At 38.3% G+C, this 27,707-nt stretch overlaps 1 protein-coding gene across 1 annotated transcript in view; it reads right to left on the reverse strand.

Moving 5' to 3' along the window:
* Window positions 1-21,723, reverse strand: part of Taf5 (TATA-box binding protein associated factor 5) — a 42,381-nt gene extending 20,658 nt beyond the window's left edge. The window contains exons 1-7 of the mRNA XM_083138493.1: window positions 21,308-21,723; window positions 16,943-17,128; window positions 14,673-14,875; window positions 11,928-12,124; window positions 9,836-10,037; window positions 8,125-8,244; window positions 6,782-6,927 (exon numbers count right to left, since the gene is read on the reverse strand). Of these exons, the coding sequence (XP_082994619.1) occupies window positions 6,782-6,927; window positions 8,125-8,244; window positions 9,836-10,037; window positions 11,928-12,124; window positions 14,673-14,875; window positions 16,943-17,128; window positions 21,308-21,409 (1,156 nt within the window). The 5' untranslated portion in view covers window positions 21,410-21,723. The remainder of the gene's footprint in view (window positions 1-6,781; window positions 6,928-8,124; window positions 8,245-9,835; window positions 10,038-11,927; window positions 12,125-14,672; window positions 14,876-16,942; window positions 17,129-21,307) is intronic.
* Window positions 21,724-27,707: the final 5,984 nt, after the last annotated feature.

Here is a 27,707-nt window from a genome sequence, read left to right on the forward strand (position 1 = left end):
CCATATTCTGGAATGGAGTACAGAGATCTCCGCACCCGAGTCTACAAGAGCTCTGGTGGGCATGTCTACTAGGGTTACATTTATAAGGGCACCATATCTGCTAACACCTGTTTTATTAATGGGTACTACACTGTTACCATTATCCCTAACCAGTTCCTTTTCTATGGACTCATAGTCGTCTAAGTTAAGGAATGATACATTTACTAATCTGGAGGATTTTACTTCACCTTCGCCACCATCACCCCCTACGAGAGCAGCGTTGGCTAGTTTCCCGTGGGTGGGGTGTATGGCATTATGGCGTCTACATCCTCCCATTGTTGAGGTGACTGACGTTTGTTGGTCTCTGGCTGTTGCTGGGTAAACCACCGTACCTCATCTAACGCCTTGAGAATCACGTCCATGCCCCTGGGACTGAGGTGAACCAGGTCAGGCCTTTTGTAACTGCCATACCCCATGGTTTCCTCAAATAAGGACATATTTAATTCTTGACCCTGGTGAGTAAACTTGGAAGAAACATCAAGCACTCTTATATTACCTTTGTTCTCCAGTGAGGTAATTTTACCTATGAGAGAATCATACCCTGCCCAGACCTTAGCTCTATTTTCCTTAGCTAGTCTGGGAATCGGTGGAGGTGTCAGAATGACTATCTTCTTGGCCCCTTTCCTCTTAAGAACCCCTACTATGCACTCGAGGTTCCGCAGCACTCGGTCACTGTCTTCCCCTCGGAGCATGTCATTTGTTGCAATCATCAACACTACTTTATCGTGCACACTTTTAGTACGACGGAGTTCACTGAGCAGCTGGCTAGAGGATTGTCCCGACTTACATAGCCCTACATGGTATCTACCGTCATAGTCCCTTTGGACCATGTAACCAAACTTGTTTTGAGCTAGCCTAGACAACATTGAATCTCCAATGGCTTGATGAGCCTTAATGATTGGATGATGATTACACTGGGTTGAACATGGTGGGCTTAATCTAGGTTCGGCATCGCCCCTCCCCACTTCAGGACGTTGCCTATCTAGTTTCCCTGGCTGTGGCTTTCAGAATGCACCTCAGCTATATGCTCTGTGGACCCGAGAGGTCTTAACGAACTCCTAACCTGGGGTTCTATACCCTTTCTTGGTCCTTTACCTTTTTTCCCGCTGATGGGTTCCTTAAACCTATTCTTATCCCTACGCCTGTACTGGTTACTGTATGCTTTATCGGGATCTGATGGACCACTTGTGTCATCCTTCCCACGACTCACGTACGTCTGGTTGACGTGAGGGGTGGTTCTCCCATATGGAAGTCGTGCATGCCTTGTGCTATCCCTCTCAGGGTTTTGTGGCGCCTGTACACTTTCATACCTGAGTATGGAATTGGCCACTGCCTGTAAAGAGGTAAAGGGGGCTAGGACCAGCTGATCCCTTAAGCTACGTGGCAGCTGTTGGATGACATGTGTAAAAATCTGGTGATCTGCAATTTCTGGTAAGGCCAGTCTAAACATCTTCACCTGTTTCCAAAAATATTTATGCATTGATCTATGTAGGTTAGGGTTATATTTGCCATTAAGGGCTTTTGATAATGAGGAAGCCCTCCACCCATCACCTTGAAAATACTTCAGGAACTGTTTCTTAAAGTTCACATACGATCGGAACTTGTGTTCGTTCCTTTCGAACCACTGGCGTGCCTCGTCCCGCAGACTATACGACACTATTTTAAGGGCATCTTCTAGATCTATTTCTAGAAGATCAAGATCCCTCTCAAATTCTTGTAGGAAATCAGAGGCCAGATTATTTCCCTGACCGCTAAACGTGGGCAGTTGATTTAGGTCTGCGAACCTAACCCTGGGTGCACTTTTATCCCTTCTTCGGTTTTTCCTTTTCCGTTGGCTTCGGAATTCTGTGTCCGAACCTCCGGATGAGGATTCCGAGAAGTTATGTGAAACATGGTACCTTTGGGGGGAGGAATACCCACTACTATGATCTGACATTGGACCTCTGCTAGTGACTTCGGGAACCTTGTGCAAGTGGTTGGTGGCTCCGACGGCAGACTCTTTACTTGGGTGAGGACTTGGCTTGGTGCATGGGTTTACCGGAGCAGGTGATTTAGTAATGTACCTCTCCAACTCCTCTAGGCACGCCAAAATTTTCGTGAGGGCTGTTCGGTTGTCCGATCCTCCCCACTATTGTCTGATAGTGGAAGGGTGGGCTGCGGAACACTGTGACCCTCGGAGATGCTATTGTGCGAACTAGGTTCTTCAACCATACAGTTCTGCATCTCCCACCTCAATCGCTCAAGAATTCTATCTTCTATGGCGATGGCACTATCACTGCGGGCAATTTCCCTGCAAGTGTTCTCCAGGGCATCTAACCTGCCTAGGAGTTGTGCTACGGTGGTCTGGTTGTCTGTGCCATTTACCCCTTGCACTATTTCCCTCAATTCACTAACTTGTTCAGATAGCTGGACATAGTCCCTATTGACCTGTTTTTCCAGCTCGTTACATCTGATTTCTACGTTACTGATCCTGTCGGTATTTGATGATACCGACCTAACCAATGCTTCAGAAGTTTTTGTCGTTACGTTGTGGATGGAGTTCAGTCTAGCCTGGAACTCCATACGAACAGCCTCCAGTTTCCTATGCATCTCTGCTGATGCCTGAATGATCTCCCTTCCCTGACTGTCAAGCTTTTGTCCCTGACTATCAAGCTTTTGCCCCTGACTATCAATCTTTTGCCCTTGATCTTTGAGCATGGCAATAATTAAGGCTAGTTGGGAGTCTCCACTACCACTGGGGGATGACATATGGCCGGCTGGCCGTTCTAGTGACTTTGACCTTGTATCCATTGTAGTGAATCTGCTACCTCTAAGTCTCATAATCTCGTATAAGGGGAAAATGTTTTTGTATTGGGGGTTTGCTTGCTTTTGTTTATATTACGTTGCTTTAAAGTTGGTTTTACAAAAGGTTAACTTTAAATATATAATATATCAAAAACAGCAAAAACAAAAGAGAACCACGCTTTACGCGGCCACACGCAGACCCTATTCCACGTGTGGTGTTCCGTATAGTAACAGATATCCCCTGAGATATCTGTAAAGCAACAGACGACCTTTAGCCTAACTGTAATAATCGGTAACTAGAGGGGGGCTTAATAGGCTTATGATTCACTAAAATGATAGAAGGTCAGACACCTTTAAACGACATATTTATTCATTGAAAAGAACATCGCTTGTGGCATAGCTGCCACCAAACATGAGCACTTCACTGTACACGACACAAAAAAGATATACAAAAGATTTTGTACTTACATATCAGCCGTTTTCACACTATATCACTCATACCTGGGGCCTTACACACGCTATTTTACTCTTTATCGCCACATCCCGACACATGGACAAATTTGTGGTACACCACACTAAAAAATTACTATTATGTGCTTCCTTGGTGTAACAAAGGCTTTGGGGGGTGATAAATGAATTTTCCTGGCTTTTCTTGGATGGATGGCTAAGAACAACTTGGATATTCTTTGATATCCTATGGATGCTTCTATGGCGTCAGTTCTGCCGACCATGTGGTCTGGATTTCCACATGGGATGAGGGACACAAAACTCGCTATTTTGCTGAATTTTCACTGGGATCCTTAAATGCACTTGTGGACACAATATCCCACTTGGTCACACACACTTAGGCCTGTGTTTACTGTAACAGGACCTTAGATCCCTTTTCCCTTTATGTATCCTTTGTTGCTGGCACAGGTGGCCATTCCCACACTGGATTTTACCAGCAACTTCCAAGCTGACCTGCTCTCAGGTGGGTCTGTAATACAAGTGAGCTTGACTAGCAAGCTCAGAACACAATAGGCCATCTGAAAGTCTCCTCTGTGACGTCACAGCCTTGACGGCTTCTCATTGGCCAGCTGGAGTCTTTTGAGATCTTTCCTTGTCTTTGGGAGAATTGCCACTTTCTCCCACCAGATGGCAGAGTTATCAATTGCTTAAAAAGTATAAACAAAAGTGTTTTTTCCAGCTTTTCTGGCTTGGTTATGCCAGATAATTGCAAATGAGTTTACTTTTAATAAATTAGGCATGATTTTACCTATGGGTGAGTGTTATCTCTGATTTTCAGTAAAGAATAAAAGATTTAGTAAACATGTGATTTGGAGCACATGGTTTTTGTTCTCCGAAATGGCTACTGTTAGCGTAACAATGGTTGGTTCTTTATAAATAAAGCATTTCTACCCCTCCCATGAGTGACAACTGGTTGGTAAACATGATCCATGATTCTAATTGGGGGTGGGGGGTATAAGTCTCTGGGAGAATAGCTCTCACAAGCTTTCCCTGATGCCAACCTAATGGCCCTTGTACTTAGGTTGGCCTGTGGTTATTTGTGTGTGGGCATGTATGCCCAATGCTGATTGGTCATATGTGCTAATATTCCTTTGTGGAAACTGAGCAATGCCCATCTACCAGGTTTCCTTGAAAAGTACACGGGAAAGAAGGTGTCAGATGAATCAACGCTACATAAAAACTATGTGCCTGCTTGTTTTAATAAGGTCGTCATGGGAGAAATTTGGGAAGCGTTGAAGCACGAGAAAATATGGGTAGCTATCGATGAGACTACTGATGCGGCAGGACGTTGTGTTTGCACTTGTATCAAATGTAAAGAAAGTATTTGTGAAAGCTCCTTCGCGAGTATGTCTCTATCGTGAACTGGCGAAAAATGTTCGTTACCTCCGCAGTCATAGACTCACTAAAACCACAAGATGCAGCCGCTATTTGTGTGTCACAGAAATGTTTCTCTAGAAGTGGTCTTGAGAATGAAATTAAGTACATACACAACCAATTCTCGAGTATACCTGCAATTATTACACAGAGTCCCGTAATAATCCTTCGCAGCATTCACTGTTCTTGTTGGGCGAAGTATCGCAAACTTTGTCCAGTAAAACTCACAGTGTTGCCAAAATAGCGTCAGAAAAACTTTGCCAAGTATTAGACAAAAAAAATTAATTGTATATTGCTCATGCATATCTTAGTGCATATTTTTGATATTTTACGTGTATATTTGCATTCATATTTTGCTGTTTGTGCATGGAAATCCGGGTTCTAGTCATGATTAACCAAAACTAGCAGAAAAGAAACACTACACAACAAAAATACGATAAATGTATAATATGTTCAGTGTTAAAGCTGCCTTATGAACAATCATTTTTTTCCCATTGTTTGTATATTAGAGATGGACTGATACAGAATGTTTGCTGTGGACTGATACAGAATGTTTGCTGATATTGATGAAGTACCAATACCTTTAACACATTGGGGTTTTACGATGGGCATAGCCCGTAGGGTACTTAAAGTCAATGTGGACAAACGACGGGCATAGCCCATCTGCAATCACTTTGCCGATTAACTACAGGCTATGTTCGTACTTCGTCTCATGTGCCTGTTCATTCAAGCCACTCTGTTGAAACTCTGACCGCTAGGTGACTCATGTGCTATTTTTATCTCGCACCTGGGACTGTTTGTGTTCGGGTTGATGTACGTTGCATTGTTTAGAATTTAGAATGGCGTCGTTAGATCCAGACTGCATAGCGGATTTGGAAGGTAGGTTATATTCGTAATAATTAATTGTTGACAATATAAACAGTGTTGCAAACTCTAGTATTTTATGAATGAAGTGAGAAGAGGTAATTTTTTGGGTCTATTCATCTTGCCTCTTGCTTGATTCTCCTACATGCATTGATGTATTTTTAGTTTTTCCATTTATTATTTTGTATAGTGTATGCCAAATGAAAATTTATTTTATTTATTTAGTTTATTTATTTATTTGTTTAATTTTTACAGATGACGCAGAACCAACTGATACATCGTCTGGTCCTGCCCTGCAGCCACTTCTTCATACAAAAGCTAATTACCTGAAATTTGTAATTATTTTTTGTTATGTGCACATAAGAAGTATTCTTATGCAAGATTCAAAAGATGTATTGATAGTTTATGTAGTTAATTATTGAAATTTGAGATTACGAACTTAAAATATCTCTATATTAACATTTGTTACAATGTTGTACTTTTATCTTCTTCACAAAACATTGCTGAAAAAAATATTCAAAAATGTCTGAAAATGAAAATAAAATTTAACAAATTTTTGTTAATTGAAAAGAGGAAGTTTTGTAGATTTAAGAAATGTGTGGTAGATAAAAACAAATTAAAAATATTTTTCTATGATTTTTTGAAAAACAACGAAAAACCGCAGTCCAGAGGTAAAAATGCTGTATTATGAGGCCAGACCCAAATGTGTTAACTACTAACCCAACAGAAATGTTCCATGAAGAACCTCAATTATTGATTTATTTCCTTAATTAATGTATCTAAGCATGTGAAAGTTTTGCCTTAAAAAAGAAAGTGCATAGTTAAACACTTACAGTATTTACTTATGTATAATGCACACATTTTTCCAAGCTGTTTGCCCCCAAAAACTGTGGTGCGTATTATGCATGGAATAATTTGGAAAGCCACCATGAAATCAAGCATGTTTTGTCGCTTTTCCCCATCAAAAACCAGGGTGTGCATTATACACGCATAAATACAGTCCTTCATATTTTTATGTGCGTGAAAACATCAACATGGCAAAATATTATGCTAAAATACATGATACGTATGTATTTACAGAAATACTGATAGATACAATATATATGTATATTAGCCACATAGTACCAATTAAACTGTCTCATTCCTAATGTTTATACAAAAATCGTCCTACACTTTATATATTAATAATCTCAATAACAAATAAGATGCTCACCTGCCTCCCTATCAATATCAGCTAACTGTTCAGCAGGTTTCATAGCTCTCAGCTTTTGTGGCACCAAAGTCCACACTTTGATAATAGAATCTGCAAAGCCAACAGCCAGAAGGCTCGAGTCTTCGGCGACTTCCGCACACGTGACCCTACAAAAGATTAAACTTAACTGTGGCACTTCTCAATACCTAATGGTCATAATGTGCATTTCACAGTCAAATTTACACTGAACTTGCATTTGGTAGTACTAGGTCATGAGTACCCACAGGCAAAAATGCATTGCAATTTAACAAAGGAAATTGATTTTCTTCGATAGGTAAGTCAAACCTATTTGTTCTTCTTACTTGCCAGAAAAACTAGGATTCACTGTTGCTCATGATTTTTTTCTCTGTAATTTAGGTATGTTACTGGTGTGAACATAAATTAAACTAATAGTTAGGACTTCATCACAATCTTGTACAGTAAACCTCAATTGCACATTTCCCAGAAGCCTAATAAACCTCAAATACAGGAAAATGTAACATCAAGACATTATGCTGTGCCAGAATCATAACGTAACATGTAGGGCTAGGATACTACTTTGAACCAATACTGATACTCTTATTGATACAGTGGAACCTAGATTTTACATTTTTTTGACATATTTAATCTCCATGGTCCCAATAGAGCAAAATGCTATAAAATTTTCCTCAATTTTAGTTCTTTTTCAGCTTTGTCCCCTGGAAAATGCAAAATCGAGGTTCAAAATGTTGCTTAATATTAGTGTGTGAGTATTTCACTCCAATTACTTACCAGAGTTTTGCTTCAAAATATTTAATTATTAAAATAACCAATACGTAATCACAAACAGTTTTTTTACACAATATAGGAGCAAAATAAATGGAAACAGAACAATTATACTCTGCAAAAGTGCAGCTGCAGTGAGAGCAAAATGCCAGAAAAGTATTGGCTGATATTGGAAACAAACTCCAACTCATACTTTCCGATACCAATACCCCTGGAAAAAAGGGACCACAAGGAAAAAAACCTTGGACGAAAAGTCCCCGTGCAGATTTCCCTTCTTCCGTTCAACTTGGGCCATAAGGAAACATGGTCCACTCTCCCCCTCCCCTCCTCACGGGAGTACGGTGCACTGGAGTTGCGAGTCTGCGCAGGTTTTTTTGCTTGTGGTTCCACTATAGTTATGCAGTGAGGAAAAATTAAGACCATAGAATTGAAGTTCTAATGTGCTAATTACAAAAACTATTTATTATACTGTTAGGAAAAACATACTCATTCTCTTCAGAGAATATGATACATTACTCCAGGGTAACATCTTATGAACTGTACACTACAGCTTTACTTACGTGTGGCAGGCATTTAGAAGAGTGTAGAAACAAATGGAAGGCATCATTTCAGGTCCTACAACTACTCTTTTTGAGGCTTCCCTAAGGGCTTTCACTTTTTCCAGTTTATCAGCATCTTTTCTGAAAAGTGAGAAAATGTATATGTAACAGAAAAATCAAAGGGCTTTAAACAAAAATCCCAGTATTAAAAGAGAACTAGGAAACTGTGCAACTTGCTGACATTATTAGTAAAAGGTGTGGCATCTGTGACAATTTTTTACTACAGTTTAGCACTCACTACTCTCACTCACACTCTCTCTCTCTCTCACTCACACTCTCTCTCTTTCACTCACACTCTCTCTCTCTCTCTCTCTCTCTCTCACTCACACTCTCTCTCACTCTCTCTCTCTCACTCACACTCACTCTCTCTCTCTCTCTCTCTCCCTCCCTCCCTCTCCTTCCTTCACGAGTTCTAAATATATAGATCGCTCTATCATACAATTCAATTACTGTGTAGAAAAGAAATGTACTAGTTACATAACTTTGTGTGTGTGCATATGTTCACATATTTTTATTTACATTTATTCATTATAATAATTATATTTACAGTTCCCTATTTGCTTTCTGGTAAAGAAAGGAGGGGAATTAAGAAGTGTAAGTTTTATGCAATGCTTATATTAAATATCAGCCTATACTGGCTTGCTAAACTAAACTCCATGTTCCACAGGGCATGTCAAGCAGCTTACAAACATTCAAATATGTGTAAAGTATAAGTTGAAATTAATCAGCTTGCCAACATGGTAATGTGATTCATAAATGCTCAAAAATATTATTGCAAAGAAACCTCTCTCTTCTTTTATGGATATCACTCTTTTCTCTGAAATTTTCTCTCAGTGCATTGAGCCTCATGTTTGAAGAAAAAGTCTTCCAAATTCTCCAAAAGGTGACGAAAATAACTTTTTCAAAAATATTGGAAACTGAATCCTGGAGTCTCTGAAACTTTTATGTATAAAGTATGGATGGACCAATACATTTTTTGTCGATACTCATAAAGTAATGATACAAAATTTATCAATACCGATAACTGATTTTCTACGATTGGATATAGAATTCCTAATGTTCCTTAAAGAACAACAGTATCTCCTTAATAATGTACATGACCAGGTAAGTGCAATAAAAATTGATTTGAAAAAGAGACTGCTTATTGAGATACTTACTTCATGAAATTAAGGCATATTAAGTAAGGCCTAGGACAGCTTGATTACAAGATGATAATTTTTTATTGTTTTTATGTGTATGAAAACAACAAAATTATCATCTTGCAATCAAGGAGTCCCAGGTTTGACACCCGGTGGAGGGACATTCCACAGTGGTTCGGACACAACTTTAGGTCAGGTTCTGTTTAGTCATTCTGTACATACTTAAAAACAAACTCGACAAAAACAACAAAATTATTGATGCAGGAGACTTATAGGTATATTGGATCAGATGCACTAATATGCTTATGTATACTATTACAGATAGAATGCCACCTAATCTGTCCTAACACATTTTGAATCAGCATTATCAATGTGAAATCAAAGAATAACCTGTAATTTGTATTTTAGTTATCTTGAAGCATTAATAAAAGTTGAAAAAAAAATTAAAAATACTGGCACAGAAAATGGCAGAATTTCAATAACGATAATAATAATAGAAAATGTACAATCAAACAGTGATAAGCAATATTTACAATTCTGGCAGAGGCATCCTCTCATTCGGTGGTGCATTTGGATCCGATTTTGGTTTCTTAGAAAATAGAGGATCTTTCTTCGGTTTCTTCTTCTTTGGTTTGTCTCCTCCTTCAGGCACCTCCCCCTCTTCCTCCTCCTCAACTGGCAGGTGTTGAATGTCAGGTTCCTTTAGGAGTCCATAATAAACCTTTGCTTTATTATCTGGAACCAAAATATGTCAATCTTAAGACACACTTGCTGATACTAGAAATACAACAATTTGGAAAAAAAAGAAAAAAGTGCACACTCGTTTGAAGGTTTAGAGGATAAAAACCCAGGTAAGTCAATGTTTGTCCAACTCCAGAACTTTTAATTGCAAAATGTTATTCGACATGGAAATGAAAAGGTACAATAAAACATATGCATTGATGAATAGAAGTGTCAAATGTATGAAACGAAAGAAAGCATGTTGTGAAGTCTGGTACTCATGGCAGGAAATGACACCACTACCTTGATTACAACAGAAAATTGACTTGCCTATTTTTTTCTCCCTGACCCTTCATTTTTGATTTTCATTTAAGATACAAAACAACATAAAACGTTCAAAAAAGCAGTGCAAGGCAGTGTTAAACAGGAGTTTCTAAATTTAAATCTAATATTTGTTCTGAAGAATGCTTGAAAAATATGGTTGAAAATAAAATACAGTACCTGGCACAATTTGTTAACCAAATGTGGTAAAATCTAAGAGATTTAAAGTATTCAGAAACTAAAATTCATTATCATATAAAAAAACATGTGCACATTGATTAACATAAAATGTATGACACGTTAAACTTCCCAACCTCATTACAGGAAACAGCCTGTTTGCTTTCTAGTGTCAGATGTAGGGACCCTGGGAGCTGAGTGAGAACCTATATGTATTTCAAAGATAAAAGGCAATGAATACATAAATTAAGAGTCAACCTTGTATCTGTTGAGTATGATTTTATTGCTGACAATTTCAGTGTAAATGACGTTCTCATGTAGAAACTTACTTATGAACTGGCTGGGGACTGAACTTTTGAGATAAGATGAAAATTAAAACAAATGACTATTGAAAATGGGGTACTGATAATCTCATTTTAAAAAGAATTTCACCAAGAAATATTTGCTAATTTTCATATACACAGAAAATACCATTCTGAACATTAGACAGATAAAAAGACTTGTACTGTCAAGTCAAGTATGTATGCACGTGCGCACACACAAAGAGGGAGGGATACTTATCAAGATACTCCCTCACTTGTAGGCTCCAATGTGGCGGGGCACCATCTAGTTGGAATATCGCTGTAGGTTGTAAATGACGTAATTGGGGAACTGCAAAGTTTTCGAGCACATCTAGGAACACATTTCCTGTTATTGTTTGCTCCATGAAAAAGAATGGCCTATGACTTCATCATGCATTAAAGCACACCAAACATTCAATCGGGGTTCAAGTCAAACAGATTTTGATTCTTCATGGAACTCATCTGGATGTCTAAAATTACATAGTCACCCCTCTAATATACAGAGTTCAGACTGTAAGGTGTGGTATAGCAGTAACTTCAAGACAAGTTCCTGTAGTATGAAAATGCTCAGTATGCATTGTATTGGAGAGAGCTGTCTCAGAATCTGTCACATGTACTAATTTTCTGGAACTGTTGCATGTGTTCCACAAGTTGACAACATGTTATCTGCCAATTTTCAAGGATCAAGCATTCCACTCACTGAATGCTCACAGGAACAACTACAGCGAGCTCCGAGCCCCCTTTGGGTTGGATAGTCATTTTTCAACTGTTTACACCAGTCCCATCATCATGCTGTGCTTCAAGTTTTCTGTGAATTTAACTTTGCTTTATGCCTTTATTTCATCACACACGTTCTTCCACATTTGCATTCACAGACTTGTCTGCCATCTTGTTTCAAAAATACCTTGCTTTGCTGGCGACGTTAGTGCTCCGTGTGGTAATAGTAGACATTTGTCTCTTAAGCAAAGTCTATTATATATGTCTCGGCATGTTCTGTTATTCTGAAAAATCAAAATTCCCAGTTTCACTTGAATGTCCCTCGTACATAAACAATTTGTTCCCTTACCTTGTCGAGTAGCTTCTCCTACCATAGCACCTGCAGTAGAGTCAATCTGTTGTTTATTTCTAGCAACCCCCTCGTACATATCAAAATAGAGATGCTCTTGAATAATATTCAATACAACACTGTGTTTCTTTTCTTGTAGGTGGCGCTTCAGTATTGACAATGTGTCCCTGGACATCCGTATAATAAATTCACTGGACCTAGAGGAAAAAGTTACATTATTGGCAGCTACAAGGTACAAGGATGAAAATATTTATTGATATCAGATTACCAATCTTCCCTTCTTTGGGGTGGGGGTTCCTTGAGCTGTCACCCTGCTAGCTGGAAATTTTTCCAAAAATATCAGTACATAAAGAAGCTCTGGGGCTCATACAGCCTCTAATCTAATCAATAGGTGCCTGCAAGTTTGCAAGTAGCCGAAGAGTGGTGCCGATCACATTACCTCTATTGTGGCAGCCTGTGTGTCTTCATAGTTTGGTGCAATGGACTGGAGATATAGATCCAGAATCCTACTTAAAACTCTGGCATGGCTACGGGGTTTACTATAATTTACAAGTTTCAGAAATCTTTGCACTAGCAGGGTGGCCACTCTAACCCCATCAAAAAATTCAAGTATAATTCCCGCTTTTCAAGGAGAACGTTCCAAAAATTCAAGGTTACAAGTAGATGTTTTCTCTACTTCAACCTCGTGTATTGCCGACTCACCAACACACAACAGTATAAAGCGTCTGTGTCATTCCAATGCACCAAACATTCTAATTTAATTAAATTAAACGGTGTATCACTTATTATTTAAAATATTCAATATAAGGTGCAGAGTTTACATACTCATATACTCCGACTCGTAAATATCTACAAACACAAGTTTCAAACTAAAATTTACCTATTCATAATTGGGAAAAGAGAGACGCGGTAGTATATAAATACGGAGAAACTAGTACTCACTTTTATCCGCGAAGACACCAAAATCAAGGAAACGCACGCCATAATGCACTTTAGCACGAGCTAAACATTGATAGCGGGCAAGCGCACCACACTTGGATTCCCCTACTACTACAGTCATCGCCCGGAAATAGCAGACGACACAGACCCACACGCACAGTTAACAACAGTGCACCTAGCAGCAGCCAGAGAACTACAAACAAAAGATGCATGCCAAGCAACAGTACAACAAGTTCCAACGAGGATGGTGGCAGTGGCCACTGATATTAATTGAAAAAGAAAAAACAGCTTCGTGGATAAATGTGAGTCCTAGTTTCTCCATATTTAAAATTTACCTAATCAACCTCAAGATATTTTATCTTGCAATAATCTTCCGTCTGTCAGATAGATTGTTCTGCAAAGGACACTAACCAAGTAAACGGATTGAGAGAATTCTGTTTATTTTCCACGCAGCTTCCTCAATAAAAATAAAAGCTAAACGGTGAAAAACTTGCCTCGGGGCACTTTTAAATGTAAGAATTAATTTAGATTAATAAAAGTTGCAGTTTTTCACGTCTACAGAGATAAATTCATGCATAATTCCCAGAGAGTAGTCACCCTGACTAGTATAACTTTTCCTTTTACCTACTTATTGTTAGTATTAATGTGCTGGGGAGGGGGTGCTTAATTTTCAATGTCAGGCAAGATTAGTTGATTGATTGTTTTTGCTTCACTTCTCTGTCACTTTTGGCTAATCACAAAGATGAGGACAAATGGTGATGAGATGAGATGGATGAAGGAAAAACACAAACATACATGGACGACACAACACGAGCCCCACAGAAGATAATACTGGCTGTGAGTTCAGACACCAGAGCCTCATTAGTCTGCAATATCAAGTGAGAGGAAGGGGAGGGATCATTAAATAATGTTACATTAATTTACAATTCATATCTAAATAATTTGCGGCAACTGCTTACTTTTAAATGCCAAATGGGGGTAATCCTGAACTGCATCTTCCAATTCAACCTGTTTACATATTAAACTACAACTTTCTACTATTAAAGAAGAAGGAAAGCAAGCATGTTTGTGCAAGGAATTAGTGTGTGTATGTAGAATGGTATGAAATGGGCAAAAATAATACTCTATCTCACATGTTTGTTATACAGTGTGACTGTTCCAGAACCAAATGAAAACTCACATGAAATTCAACATTTTCCAGCATAATTGTTTGAAATTTCAACAACACAAAATACACAGTTTGCACAATTTATCTCTAACTTTTAGAACCCTTCTCTTGCAAAAAAAAAAAAAAAATTATGAAAATCATCATTAGTCACCAAGTAAATAAATTTAAATTTGACACACTGTATTGCACTTTTGGGGATTACATTAATGTGTATTATTTGAGAACTGAACCACATTCTGGTATAACAACACTCGGACTATAACGAAATATTTGTACATGACAACTTCTTTCTTTACCATGCCTGTGACATGAACACAAAACTGCCACGATGAATGTAGATTGCATTCACAAATATTTCATTGTGGCTCTCTAGAACAAACTCCTGCTATAGGTATAAGCTTGTGAAAAAAATCATGCAGAATCCATCCAACCATCCATCTGGAATTCCCAGCCAGTAGACACCCTGCTGTATGAGGGAGATGTAAATATTCTCACTGAAACTGCTGATTGAATGTGCACCATATAATGTGGAAAAACTATAAAAAATATCCTCATGAAGCATAAAAAACCTATTTGGTGAAGAACTTCATCATAATATGCACAATGGCAAGTAATCATTTAAAAGCAGCAGCACTTACTTGAATGTGTCTGTGAGCTCATTCCCTTTCATGTGATCCCTCTTTGTAACATATGACAATCTTCTGATGTCCTCCTGATAGTAATCCTCTTGATCAGGTCCAAATTTCTGCATGAATTGTATTGCTTTACCTTCATGCCCATTGTACACCAGTTCCAGGTACATGTGTACAAACACAGGATAAAGTATCATACCCAACTCATGCTGAAATAAACCCAAACATTAATATCAATATGGGAGCAATTGAAGGTGACGGGAGTGTTCTCCAATTTATTTACTAGAGAATGTACTAACCAAATAATTTTTCCGGATGAAGTATCAGAGGTTCTAATGTCCCGTTCACTGTTTGAAATTTGGATATTACGTGTGTAAGGTGTAATATGGAACAAGGAAAACTTTCTTGTCAGGTTATCTTGCGAAATACGTATATCTTCCTTAAAAGGTGCCTGCAATTGGGATCAGATCGCACAATGGAATTTTTCCAGCTTGCAGGACAGCTGTACGATCCGTTAAAAGAACGTGATGAGCAGAACAACAGTGACAGCGATAACCAGGAAGGAGAGGAACATATTGAGTGTGGATTTTAAGTGTGGCAACACTGTATCCACCGTTGGATTGTAAACACTACAGACTTTGAAGATAAGCTTAGTGTTATTTGAAGTATGTTTGCCAAACCTCACCTTACGTGAAATTTTCAAGTTACAGACGTGACCGGGAAATTGTAATGTCAGATTCGTGTTCAGGAGGCCTCATGTAGAAAGTATACAAAATTTCAAACAAATCGGGGAACACTCCTGTTATCTTCAATTAAGCCTCAATTTGAAACAGAAATAAATGAGCTGAATTTATATTATATATAGAAAAAAATTCAAAATATAAGGGTTGTTGGAACAGTCCTTGGCCTCTGAAGTTAAAGCTACGTAGAGCTGAGGAAGGACTCTATTCATATTACTTCATTGTTTGCAGATGCCATGGTAATAGAACAACAAGATTAAATTTTGCAAGTAAATTACAGTACAACTTTATAACTAAATGCACAAAAAATTTAATTGCCAACCTGAAGAACACTTAAAATCTTCATTGCAATCATTCAAATACAAAAGTTTTCATGAAATTAACAATTAATTATTGTATACGTCACAGATCAGGTTGATATATTGACCTCCATTACTTCATATAGTGTACAGCATGACAAAAAAATGTTGTTCTAATAAAAACAAACCTTGAGACTATATTCCAGTTCAAATACATATTTGAGTTTTTAAGTTCACTTTATGCACAGATAGGCTAATCGAGACTGGATCCACAGTTTAAAGTAGGATTTGAACCACTATGTCCCTCCACCCTGCATCGAATCCCTTGATTACAAGGCAAAATTAACAATATGCCATCAGGGAGGCCCAGTTCTAAAAACTAAGGGTAACAGTATGGTATAGTGAAAATACATTTCTTCAAATTTACATGAGAAACTACTTATGGAACTGAGATTTCTGTAGACTTTTGGAAGCTCGTGGAAGTGTTTTCTCCCTTCATTCAACTTATTCAGCCGTTAAATCATGTATTTCTCGACATAAATGTATCTCCGATGCACGATAGCTCTTGCCACCATTACCATTGACTACGTGAATCAAATGTTCCGTGCGTTCGATTATGTAACCCCCTGTTATTGTAGCAACCATGCGGTAATTTTACAAGATGATGTGTGAAGGTTGCATTGTGATTTTTTTTTCCAATTTAATTTTCTGTTTGCCTAACCTAACCTTCCATGAATGGTTTGTGGATCAATTTTCGCTTACAAACCTTGTGTGAATAGTTTGTGTGACATTTTTCGATTAATAAGTGAAGGTTGAAATGTGATTTTTTTTTTTCCAATTTAATTTTCTGTTTGCCTAACCTAACTGAACCTGACATAACCTTCCGTGAATGGTTTGTGGATCAATTATCACTTAAAAAACCTTCTGTGAATAGTTTGTGCGGCATTTTTTCGGTTAATAAGTTTGGAAACACTGCATATCAGCTGACGATAGACAAAGTGAGTCAAGATTTGCCAACCATATTGTGTGTAACGAAAGCGAATTAGCAACGAACAATAAATACTTGTAATGTGAAAAACTACGCTTTTTTCAGTGAAAAAAGCAAAATCCCACGTTCAAAAATGTTTCGCTATGCATAACAGGTAAGTACAAATGTAAATAATTAGGAAATAAACTAGTGAAATGTGTTTTCACTATACCATACTGTTACCCTACATGATTTTTTAACATTTCATACCTTGTAAATATCCAAAGCACCTTCCACAAATTTCTTGAGGTCGACGTAAGCACCTTGATAAACTTCAGGATCGCCTTCACTTTTGTATGCAGAGAGGACACTGCTGACTTCGGAATCAGTCTGAGCTGTTCCATCCTGGTCTTCTACTTTTATATTAGATTCTTTAAGCAACTGTTCTTCTGTGACCTGTGAAATAAATATTTTTCGCAAAGGGTAAACCATCACTAATAAAAATACAAATTAGAAAAATTATGCATTACATAGCCACTTGTAAGATGGTACAAATACAGCAGAAATTATATGGTACTTCCACAATACAACTAAGAAATCTAATGCATTCCCACGTAAAGGTAAGCCTTCTGGACCCCTCTACACGACCCTACTGGAGGTCGAGATCAGAACCATGCTCCAACCACTTCAAAAGAAAGTGTAATTCCTTTTCTATAATATAATCTTTGGTAAATTCGGCCAGTAAATCATGTATTTTTTGACATTAATGTCTCTCCGATGTTCCGTACGCTTCATGACGTAACCCCCGGTCAGTGTTTCCAACCACGCCATTGTTTTGCAAGAAGATGACAATTTTAACTGTTTGCCTTACCTAACCTTGCCGTGCATGGTTCTTGGTGTTATTTATGAATGGTTTGTGAGGCTATCTGTAAATGGTGTGTGGGGCTATGCGTGCATGGTTCGTAGGGTTTTCGAACCCGGAAAAAAAATATGGTAAATTTCTTGTATCGGACAAACGGATTTCTTCAAATTTACAGGAGAAATTACTTACCGAATGCAGTTCGGGGAAGTGTTTTCTCGCATCATTCATTGAATTTTGCCAGTAAATCATCTATTTTTCGATATAAATGTGTGACCGATGCACGAAAGCTCTTGCATCCATTTACTTCCTCATGGATGTAGCCTGTGTGTGATGACGTAATCACGGACAATGCCGGTCAGTGTTTCCAAACACGTGTTTTTGTAACTGAAGAAGGTACATTTCCACAAATGGTTTGTGGGGCTATGCATATTTTTTTCTAAACCAATTTTTAACTATTGTAACCTAAACGCGACCGTACCTAACCTTACCGGAAATGGTTCGTGGGGCTATGCGTCAATGGTTTGTGTGGCTACATAGGTATTTTTGAGTGCAGTGGGGTGGAAACACTACATGCCAAGTATAGTAGTGAAACTGTGACCGCCATTTTGCGTTTTATCGAAGGCAAAAAAAATGAAGAAAACTTACTCGATGTCGCAAACAGAGCTTATTTCCGTGAAATAAACGAAATGGCACCTTCAGCAATGTTTCTCAATGCAGAATACGTAAGTACGAATATTCAAATTAGATAAACTAGCAAATTTCAGCCGTTTGTCCAATACGAGAAATTTACCAACAATACAAAATGAATAACACGAAAGTAGGTATTTTTGGGTGAAGAAGGTTGGAAACACTGCATACCCACTGATGATAGACAACGCTAGTCAAGATTTGCCCGCCATATCGTGTGTAACGCAAGCGAAAAAGGAACGAACAATAATTACTCGCTATCTGGAAAATTGAAACTATTTTCGTCAAAAAAAGCAAAATCCCACCTTAAGGAATCCTTAGCAATTCAGAATAGGTAAGTATGAATGTGAAAAATAATGGTAACAGTTTCATAGATCGGAGACACATTAAAATCACATGTTTGTGTTTCACATGGTTCGTACTTACCAATTGTGTATTGCGGAACATAGTTTGAGGTGCCATTATGCTTTTTACACGAAAACAAATGCAATTTTTCACATTCCAAGTGCTTTTCTTTTATTCCTTTCTTCGCTTCCGGAACACATAGTATGGCGGGCACATCTTGCCTCACGTTGTGGTTATGCAGTGTTTCAACCTTCTTCACCGAAAAATACCTACTATCGTGTTCATCACCGGTGAAAATTATACATTATGCACGGGTAGCTGATGGATAGCCCCACAAACCATTTTCGATAAGGTTAGGTTAGGTTTGGTTGGGTTAGGCAAGCATAGTAAAATAAAAAGGGGGTTGAAACACTGACAGGGGCTGACGTCATCAAATGTACGCAGCATCCGGTTGTCGTAGGGCAAGCAAATGAAAGCAACGTCAATTGTGCGTCGCTGTGATATTTCTCTTGAAAAATACATGATTTCCCGGTCAAATATATTCCAGATGAAAGAAAATACCTTGACTAACGTTGTAAACCTTTGAAAAACTCATTTCCGTAAGTAGTTTCTTGTGTAAAATTGAAGAAATGTGTCTCCGATGTATGAAACTGTTACCAAAAATAACAATATAAACGAATTTGAGACGTTTCCCGGATATCAGAATTTTAATGTTCTATCGTGTGTGTTCTCGATATTACCCTCATTAAAAGATATTTGAAGCAAAAACTGATTGCTTACCCATGTTGTTACAACAAACAGTTATCTCCCCTGGAAATTTTTGGTGGGTATTTTTAAAGACAAGACTATTGATGGGAGATTTCGCACCTTCACGCGCGCACACATGTATTTTGGAATCTTATTTGCTAACATGGGTGTTATTTATTTATTGATTTTTTTCCAGTACAACAGAAGCCATTTTAAACCAGAAAGAACAACAGTAAAACAATAGACTTTGATTAAAAACACAAAAGAAAGTATAACATAAAATAAACAAATATAAACCAAGCCAAAAAAGTAACAAGGTAAATAGATCAGTTTCACAAAAGCACTACTTATGTACAATTTTTCTATGTTGCTGATAAAAGATGGATATGAAGCGAATATATCTATTTGGTTTGAGATTATATTGAACTGATTCGGTAGCCTATGGAATAGTGATCGTTGTATGAGTGAGAGCCTGGGAGTTGTAGTGTGGAAAGTTTCCTTGCTCCGTGTTTTATGTCTAGGCACTCTGAGTGCGAGTTCGTGGAGTAGGATGCTGCATCTTAAGTTTCCATTTATGATCTTATATAGCAATTTCATATCTGCAATGTATCTACGAGTTTCTGGAGTATTAATATGCAGATTTACAAGCAGATCTCTTCTGGGCAGATGTCTCAGGGCAGGCACTCTATATCGAATGATGGAGAGGAAAAAGCTGAGAACACTGTCGATCTTGGAGGTATGAGAATGGGCAGCCATGTTCCAGATTGGTGAACAATATTCTAGAATGGGGGACACAAAAGTCTTGAAGTAAATGGAAAGTGCTTTCAAGTTATTGATTTCGGTGAATCCATAAAGTAGGCCTAGCATACGCATTGCCTTTTTTGTGATGGTTGATATGTGATTATCGAAATTTAGTTTTGAATCTATGAGAATACCTAGATCTCGGTGTTGTGCTTCTTTTGCTAGAGGGAGGTCGGTGAGTGTATAATTAAAAAGGTAAAAAAAAAGGTAAAGTGCTCCCCTGTGGTTAGCACCACGCCATGAAGGCGTATAGGGGGTGTGGGGGTAACGCCCCACACTTTCTTGATCCGGTCGTGAGTGAGGGTGATGTGATCAGCATCACGCCCCTGACCGCCTTTACCCCCCAGGGTTCCCCCCCCCCCGTACCCATGTTATTCGACGCTGGGTGAGTGTATAATTACCTTCAAGAATGTTTTGTTTCAATGAAATTGTCATATAAGAGCATTTAGAAGGGTTTGTGGACAGTTTCCATCGCTTACACCATTCAGAGAATCTGTTAATGTCATTTTGGAGAATTTGCATGTCTGATGGCTGTTTTATTTCTCTCATAATCTTGCAATCATCAGCGAACATTAGAATTGTGCTTGAGATGGGGGAATGAAAGAGGTCTGTGAGATCATCCAGATATAATACACATAACAGAGGGCCACAAACGCTTCCTTGCGGCACACCAGATATAACAGGAAGTCAGTTAGAATGAGTTCCAGGAAGTATAACGCGTTGTTGTCTATTTCTTAGATAGTCTTTCACTAATTTTAACGTGTTTCCAGTGATGTTAAATCTGTTAGATAATTTATGCAGTAAATAATGGTGATTCACTGAATCAAAAGCTTTGCACAGATCAAAGTAAACAACATCTAACTGATTACGATTAGTAATTGCGTTTATGGCACAGGATTGCATAGAAGACAGATTGGTAAGGCATGAAGAATTTGGAAGAAAGCCGTGTTGTGCTGGGTTAATGTAAGGGGATGTGAATTTCAGAAGTCTTTTTTTTTCAGAATTTTTTCACAGACAATAGCAAGTGTGGAAAGGAGAGAATACACATGTAAGTGGAAACGTTTTCTTAACAATTTTTAAGATTTCTCAGTTTCTTGTAACAATTTCTCCATAACATTAGAAGTTGTGACAGGAAAAATACAATTTTCACTGAACTCGCAATCCTTGCACTACCTTCTACTGTGAATATTTACCTTCAAATTATACTTGCGAAGCAATTGAAGGATTGCCAAAAGAGTATTTTTATCAGGGGATGCTTTCTTGACATCAGATAGAACTGTATTAGTGCTAGCCATGTTGATCAATAAAATATTTCAATAATCTTCTTGTTACAGAATCTAATGTCGTTCAGTGTACAAGCGAAGCGTCAACACAACACCACCACAGAGTCAACACAGCGCTAGTGGCACAGATTATAATGGGTCTCTCTTTTCGCAAAACACTTGAACAAACTTTCGTTCTGACGTAAAACGAGGTAAACCTCTGTTGTTAGGTCTGTTAGGTTTGGTTCTATTATCATAAGTACACTGATTTTTTTGTATTTATGATAACATAACTAAACCTATCTAGTCTAACCTAACATTTAGCCTAAAATTGAAAGCATTTTCCCGTGACGTCAGAACAAATTTGCTCAACTGTTGTGCAATAAGGAAACTATAATTTCTTAACGATATGGGATAGCAGTAATCTGTGCTTAGTAGCAGATTTTTTGTCTCCTCAAATTTGTACGCCACCATATTTTATCCAGAATTTTCCATTTGGGAGGGAGTGTAAAGCACTTTTGTACACGATCAAATTAATCATGAACATGTCGTTGAATTGAACGCAATTGAAAGTCGTTGAACAGCGTTACTAGTGGAAATCTTGAATGGTTGAAATTGCTCATGTACACCACAGTCTGTGTGTGTGTGTACGCGATCCAAGAAAAATCATATTACTATACCTGATTCTTCCCTTCACCTCAGGAAGCATGGTCCACTCTCCCCCTCCCCTTCTCACGGGAGTACGGTGCACAGGAGTCGCGGGTCTGCGCAGGTTGTTTTGCTCGTGGTTCCGCTATATTCTCTGGAAATATTGGACAAGTTCACATATAACCAAAACCTGGCCGTGTGTACGGCATGGAAGAAAATAAATAAACTAGCGATTAGCCGTAACAGAGGAGCAGTAGCACATATGAAACTCGAAAGAAGTGTGATGTAGATGTATTTTTTTTTTTTCACTACGAGTTCAAATGACATTGAAAATTGAAAATACCGTTTAACTGTTGCCAAGTTCAGACTTGAGTCCACTATTTAAATTAGGGGTGTGCGGGACAGAATTTTTTTTGGTCCGGACGGGAATATTTTTTAATCCCGATATTCGGGACGGATTTTTTTCCCGATCGTCCCGACTTTTTGGGATCCCGCACACCCCTGCAGTCAACGGCAAAGATAATGGTATTCAAATTGTTTGGTTCGAAGCAGGCATTGTTCTCTGCGTATTGACGTCTTTATTTCCAATCATTGTCATTACATTGTGTAATCCAGACCGAATGAAAATGGTGGTGGACATTTCGTATACTCTATCTTTCGCCGTTGGGGTACTCTAGTATGGCATAACAGTTGGGCTGAAAAGTTCGTAGGCTAACATAGTAAAAAATATTTTTTTGACAAAATTCGATTTTATTATTCAATATAGTTGCCTTCGAGGGCGATACAACGATTATAGCGGTCATACAATTTTTCGATGCCATTTTTATAGTACGATTTCTCTTTAGCCTCAAAATAGGCCTCAGTTTCGGCGATTACCTCTTCATCAGTGCTAAATTTCTTTCCAGCGAGCATTCTTTTAAGGTCTGCAAACAGGAAAAAGTCACTGGGGGCCAGATCTGGAGAATATGGTGGATGGGGAAGCAATTTTATTACGGTTGAATATCGCTAAACATTGCTCCGAATCATCAAAACGTTGTTGCTTTTGATCGATTGTGAGCACGCGCGGCACCCATTTTGCACACAGCTTTCGCATGTTCAAATATTCATGCACAATATGTCCAACACGTTCCTTTGATATTTTTAAAGTCTCAGCTATCTCGATCAACTTCACTTTACGATCATTTAAAATTATTTTGTAGACTTTTTTGATGTTTTCGTCGGTAACAGCCTCTTTGGGGCGTCCACTGCGTGCATCGTCTTCGATGCTGATTTCGCCTCGTTTAAATTTAGCAAACCACTTCTCAACGGTTGATTTTCCTGGTGCAGAGTCCGAATAATGTTTATCAAGCCAAACCTTGGCTTCAACAGTATTTTTTTTCGCCAAAAAGCAATGCTTTATTAACACACGAAATTCTTTTTTATCCATTTTTTCACAATAACAAAAGCTGCTTCACTCACAATGCTATATCTCACGAACTAATTATCCGGCAGCTGTGAAATTTATACACGTATCTTTTGAAGGTTAGTACTAAGTAAAAATCACATGGATTTAATTCTAGTAACGCCATCTATGAGTCAGCCTACGAACTTTTCAGCCCAACTGTTATGTGATGAACTGTAAATGCGAAGTATCATTATTACATGCTGCATATATTTTATCATTCAATTGTTAGTTCCAGATTTGGCCACAGCCAAATTTACATCCTAAACATATAGTTCACATTCCTCATATGATCATGACAGTGGTGGCGCCCCCCCTTTTTTTGCCCTTACACCATGGTAAACCATATGTCCCAAAGAAAAGTAAACTGTTCTAGACCCCCAGTTTTGACACCTTGACATTTTTTTCATTTAGGGTTGATTTTTTTTTTCAACTCCTGATTTATGCACGCACCTCCAGACAGAATTACCAATCATGAGACATCGCGAAAATCCAATGAATAGTGCTCGAGCCCTGTTGTCAATTCTTCATCAATTTTTTCTAAATTTATTTATTTATTTTGCAATGAGGTGAAAAGGGCTAGAACGCCCCCCCCCCCCATAATTTTCGGGTCCGTATGACGTTTGTGAGGGGAGCAGACGACAGAATTCCGCACTTTCAGCAACTGTCAGTTTGGTACGTTCTACTGTTGCAAACAAAGTTGTTTTTTTTTATTTATTTATTTTTTTACAAGACTTTCTCGCACCGAGGAAAACACCATTGTTATCTGTTGTCTCACTAAAGGAATGGTTGTAGTTAATTCCAGTCATTGCTTTCTAGATAAATTAATTTCTGTCACCTGTATGTGCAAGTGAACATAAATATTTTCGTCTCATTTGTTCTGGTCTATGCTAATCGTGACGATGAGAATGTATGGAGAATGAATTAAGAAACATTGACATGACCACAATTAGGTCACCTGGCTACGTAACGTGTTAGGATGACCACTAGGGGGCTTTCAAGAAAAAACATACGTAAAGGTGACCTCTCTCATTCAGTGTGTATACTTCGCATCCTAGTTTGTTCTTTACGTGATAATAGAACATAGGACCCGCAACACGACAGGTTACTATGTAACATATAAACAAGTTATAATAAATGTACTTGCTTGAGAGAATAGAATCCCAAGTTTTAGGCGCAATTTAGCTCTTTTCTGCCAATCCAATGTGACAACACTGGCCTGTTCCGCCAGACCAGAAACAGACATGGCCCACGCAATAACCCTCCTTGTCCTAAACCCAAAAAAGTCTTCCCTTGCATTGTACACTCTCATTGAACGCCCTCTTCTCTTGTTATCACTTCAGGGTAAACGAAACTGCCTACCTCTTCGCTTGTGTCGGCTGCATAAAAAAATGTCTGCTTGCAATATCTATTCGACGACAGTGTTAACGCATTAAATAACTTTTCGACAACTTTGATTTTTTTAAAAAATATTTTGCTGTCACTTGCCACTGCTACTTGCAAAGGAAAATAGAGTTGAAAACATTTTAGAAATGATTGTTATAAGAAGGAAACATGAAAGACCAAAAGTGGGTCCTACCTTACCGATGATTACATCTTCACTCAATTAAGAACTCGATTGTTCTTGTTGATCTTGCATTTCAGTCCAGCACTTCTTGCATAAATGTGATCGATGCACAAGACACGAATCACAAACAAAGCTCTACCATCACGAACCTCACGCTCCGAGCCAAGCTCCCTTCTAGCGCTCTGAGCAGCAGGGAAGTTTTCTCAGAGGGGGAACAAGCGAGGGAGTCCCCGTTCACGATAAAATTATTCTATTCCCAGTGAAAGTAAAAATGTAAGGCGTAACTAGCATTTTAATTTACATAATTTGGTATGAAGACTTACTTTACAAATATAAGTTCTTTAGACTTTCTCGCAATCTGATTGGTTCTTTCGGTGTAGCCTCTACGACAAACTTGTTTTGAGTGCATCACAGACTATATTCTCAGTCGTTAGCGAGAACTCCTAAGCCATCGAAGTCGGCACTCGTTAAGGACCAGTCAGGACTACGATTTTCTCGCCGATCACGAGTTTAGGTGATAACGAAATGGCCGTTTCCGTGCTCACGTATTGAGAGTCGGGACTAAGCACCCAGAAAACGAAGTCAGAACTACAGTACTCCTTAATTTTCAATTTCACTTACACTGTCGATCAGGGTTGGCAAAATTTGTTTTTTTAAAAAAGAACAAAACAAACTGTTTTTTTTTGTTTAAAACATGTTTTTTTTGGTTTTAAACATAGTTTTAAACATGGGTTTAAAAAACATGTTTTAAACAAAACAAAGTCAACCTTTTCCCAGTAAATTATATTTAATGTCGTTAAAGAAAAAATACTCATTTTTATGAGTACAGTGGCGACAAGGACAGTTTATGGGACAGATTTTTTGGGTCGGGACGGGAAATTCTTTAAAGGCCGAGTCTGCTGCCACGCACGTGTCAGCAGTAAGAATAAGCTTCGAATTTGCTCCTGCCACGTAATTCGTCTGCTAAGAGGATGCTACAAACAGATTGAGACGAGAGAAATGCAAGTTTATGATTAGTTGGAATGAATGTACAGGTAATTTAGATTTTTTTTTTTTTAGAAAGCATTTAACGATATTATTTTAATGCTAACAGAACTTAACCTAACTACGAGAGCATGTAGGTTTATTATTAGAAGAATGCTAAGGGACCTAATCTTAAAACATTTTTGTGAAAGTAATGGCTACAACTTCACAGTAAGTGTTACAGACGTAATTGCATACATAGCATGATGAAATCACAGAAAAACAAAGGCCGAGTTTGCGGCCACGCGCATCTCTATTGAGGTTCCAGCAGAAAAAGAACGTGGCAGCAGACACTTCTTTCTTTAAATCAAGACATTCAGGACGGGGAAAATTCTCAATTTCCCGAAAAAGTCCGAAAATGTTCGGGACGGGATATGTTCGAAATTTCCCAAAGCTCTTGAAATCCCGAATTCTACACGTAATTTCCATCTTAAGTGCTTGTTTCTGCACTTCTGGTACAAAACCTAACAATTTCCGCTAAGTTCCAGACATTTACAATGCAGAGAACGTCTAGAATTGACGACGTTTTAAAATGACCATTCGGAATTTCCAGACTGCTTGGAATCCCGAAAAGTCGGGATGTCATTTCCGGAACCAATGAATCGTATCGCAAAAGAAAAAAAAATCACGTCATGATCAAAATCATGCATTGTGTATTGAGATATTAGTTTCCATTTCCAGCTTCCACCAGTCACAAACTTACAAGACGATACGAAACAAGGAACTGAGAAGTTTCGATTTCTACAGTAAAGCACGGGTCCTTCTTGTAGCACAACAATGTTGCTACCTTGTGCATACATAGCTAGCCTGCCTAACCTAACAACTCAGGCATTAAGGGCCGGTTGCACCATCTCCGCTTAACGTCTTATCCCCCACTTAACACCATTTTGCGGTTGTTCAATGTCCGCTTAACGTTACCTAGCACTTAAAGTCCCGTGTACTGTAAGTGGCGGTCGGGGCTCCGCCTAACGCGTTAAGTGCCAGGTAAACATGGAAAAGCAGTACACTGTGCAGCCAACAGATACGTGCAGCACCTAGTATAATCTGTGTTAACACTTTTATAGTTGATAAAATGGCAAAGTCTCGATCAGCTGTTGCAAATTGCGAAAGTTTGCTGCATGTTTTGCATTACCAAATAACAGCAAAAAAAGGCGGATATGTTAATTATCCCAGGAACGGCAATAAATAAAGCAACGTTTGTAAATATATGCGTAGAAATGAATATTAGATGGTCATTTTCGTGTGTGTTCCGAAAATGTTGTATATTGATATTAGCATTAGCAGTTTCACTGTAATTTCGTATGTAGGATTTGAGTGCATTCGGGTACAGAAAATAAAACCAGGTTAAAGTAATGCGTTTGATGCTTGCAAAATTGTATTAAAATGCCGTTCCAAATAAATGAATGTGTGTTTTCTGTAACAATTTTTTTTCAACCAAACGCAATACACGAAATGTACACCATGCATCAGTTGCTTTTTCGCAATCCTGGTAATTTGTAATATTTAAGATTAAAACACGTGTAATATTATTAGAGTCACTTCCGTCGCCATTGGTGTGAATGTAACATTGCAAATAAACAAGTAATGTTTTGTTTCCGAATAACAACTGGCAAAGAATGCACGTATAATATTTAGCACTCTTACCGTCCAGT

Source organism: Lepisma saccharinum, chromosome 17 (genome assembly GCF_977018435.1).
Source record: "Lepisma saccharinum chromosome 17, izLepSacc3.1, whole genome shotgun sequence".
Taxonomy (NCBI): Eukaryota; Metazoa; Arthropoda; class Insecta; order Zygentoma; family Lepismatidae; genus Lepisma; species Lepisma saccharinum.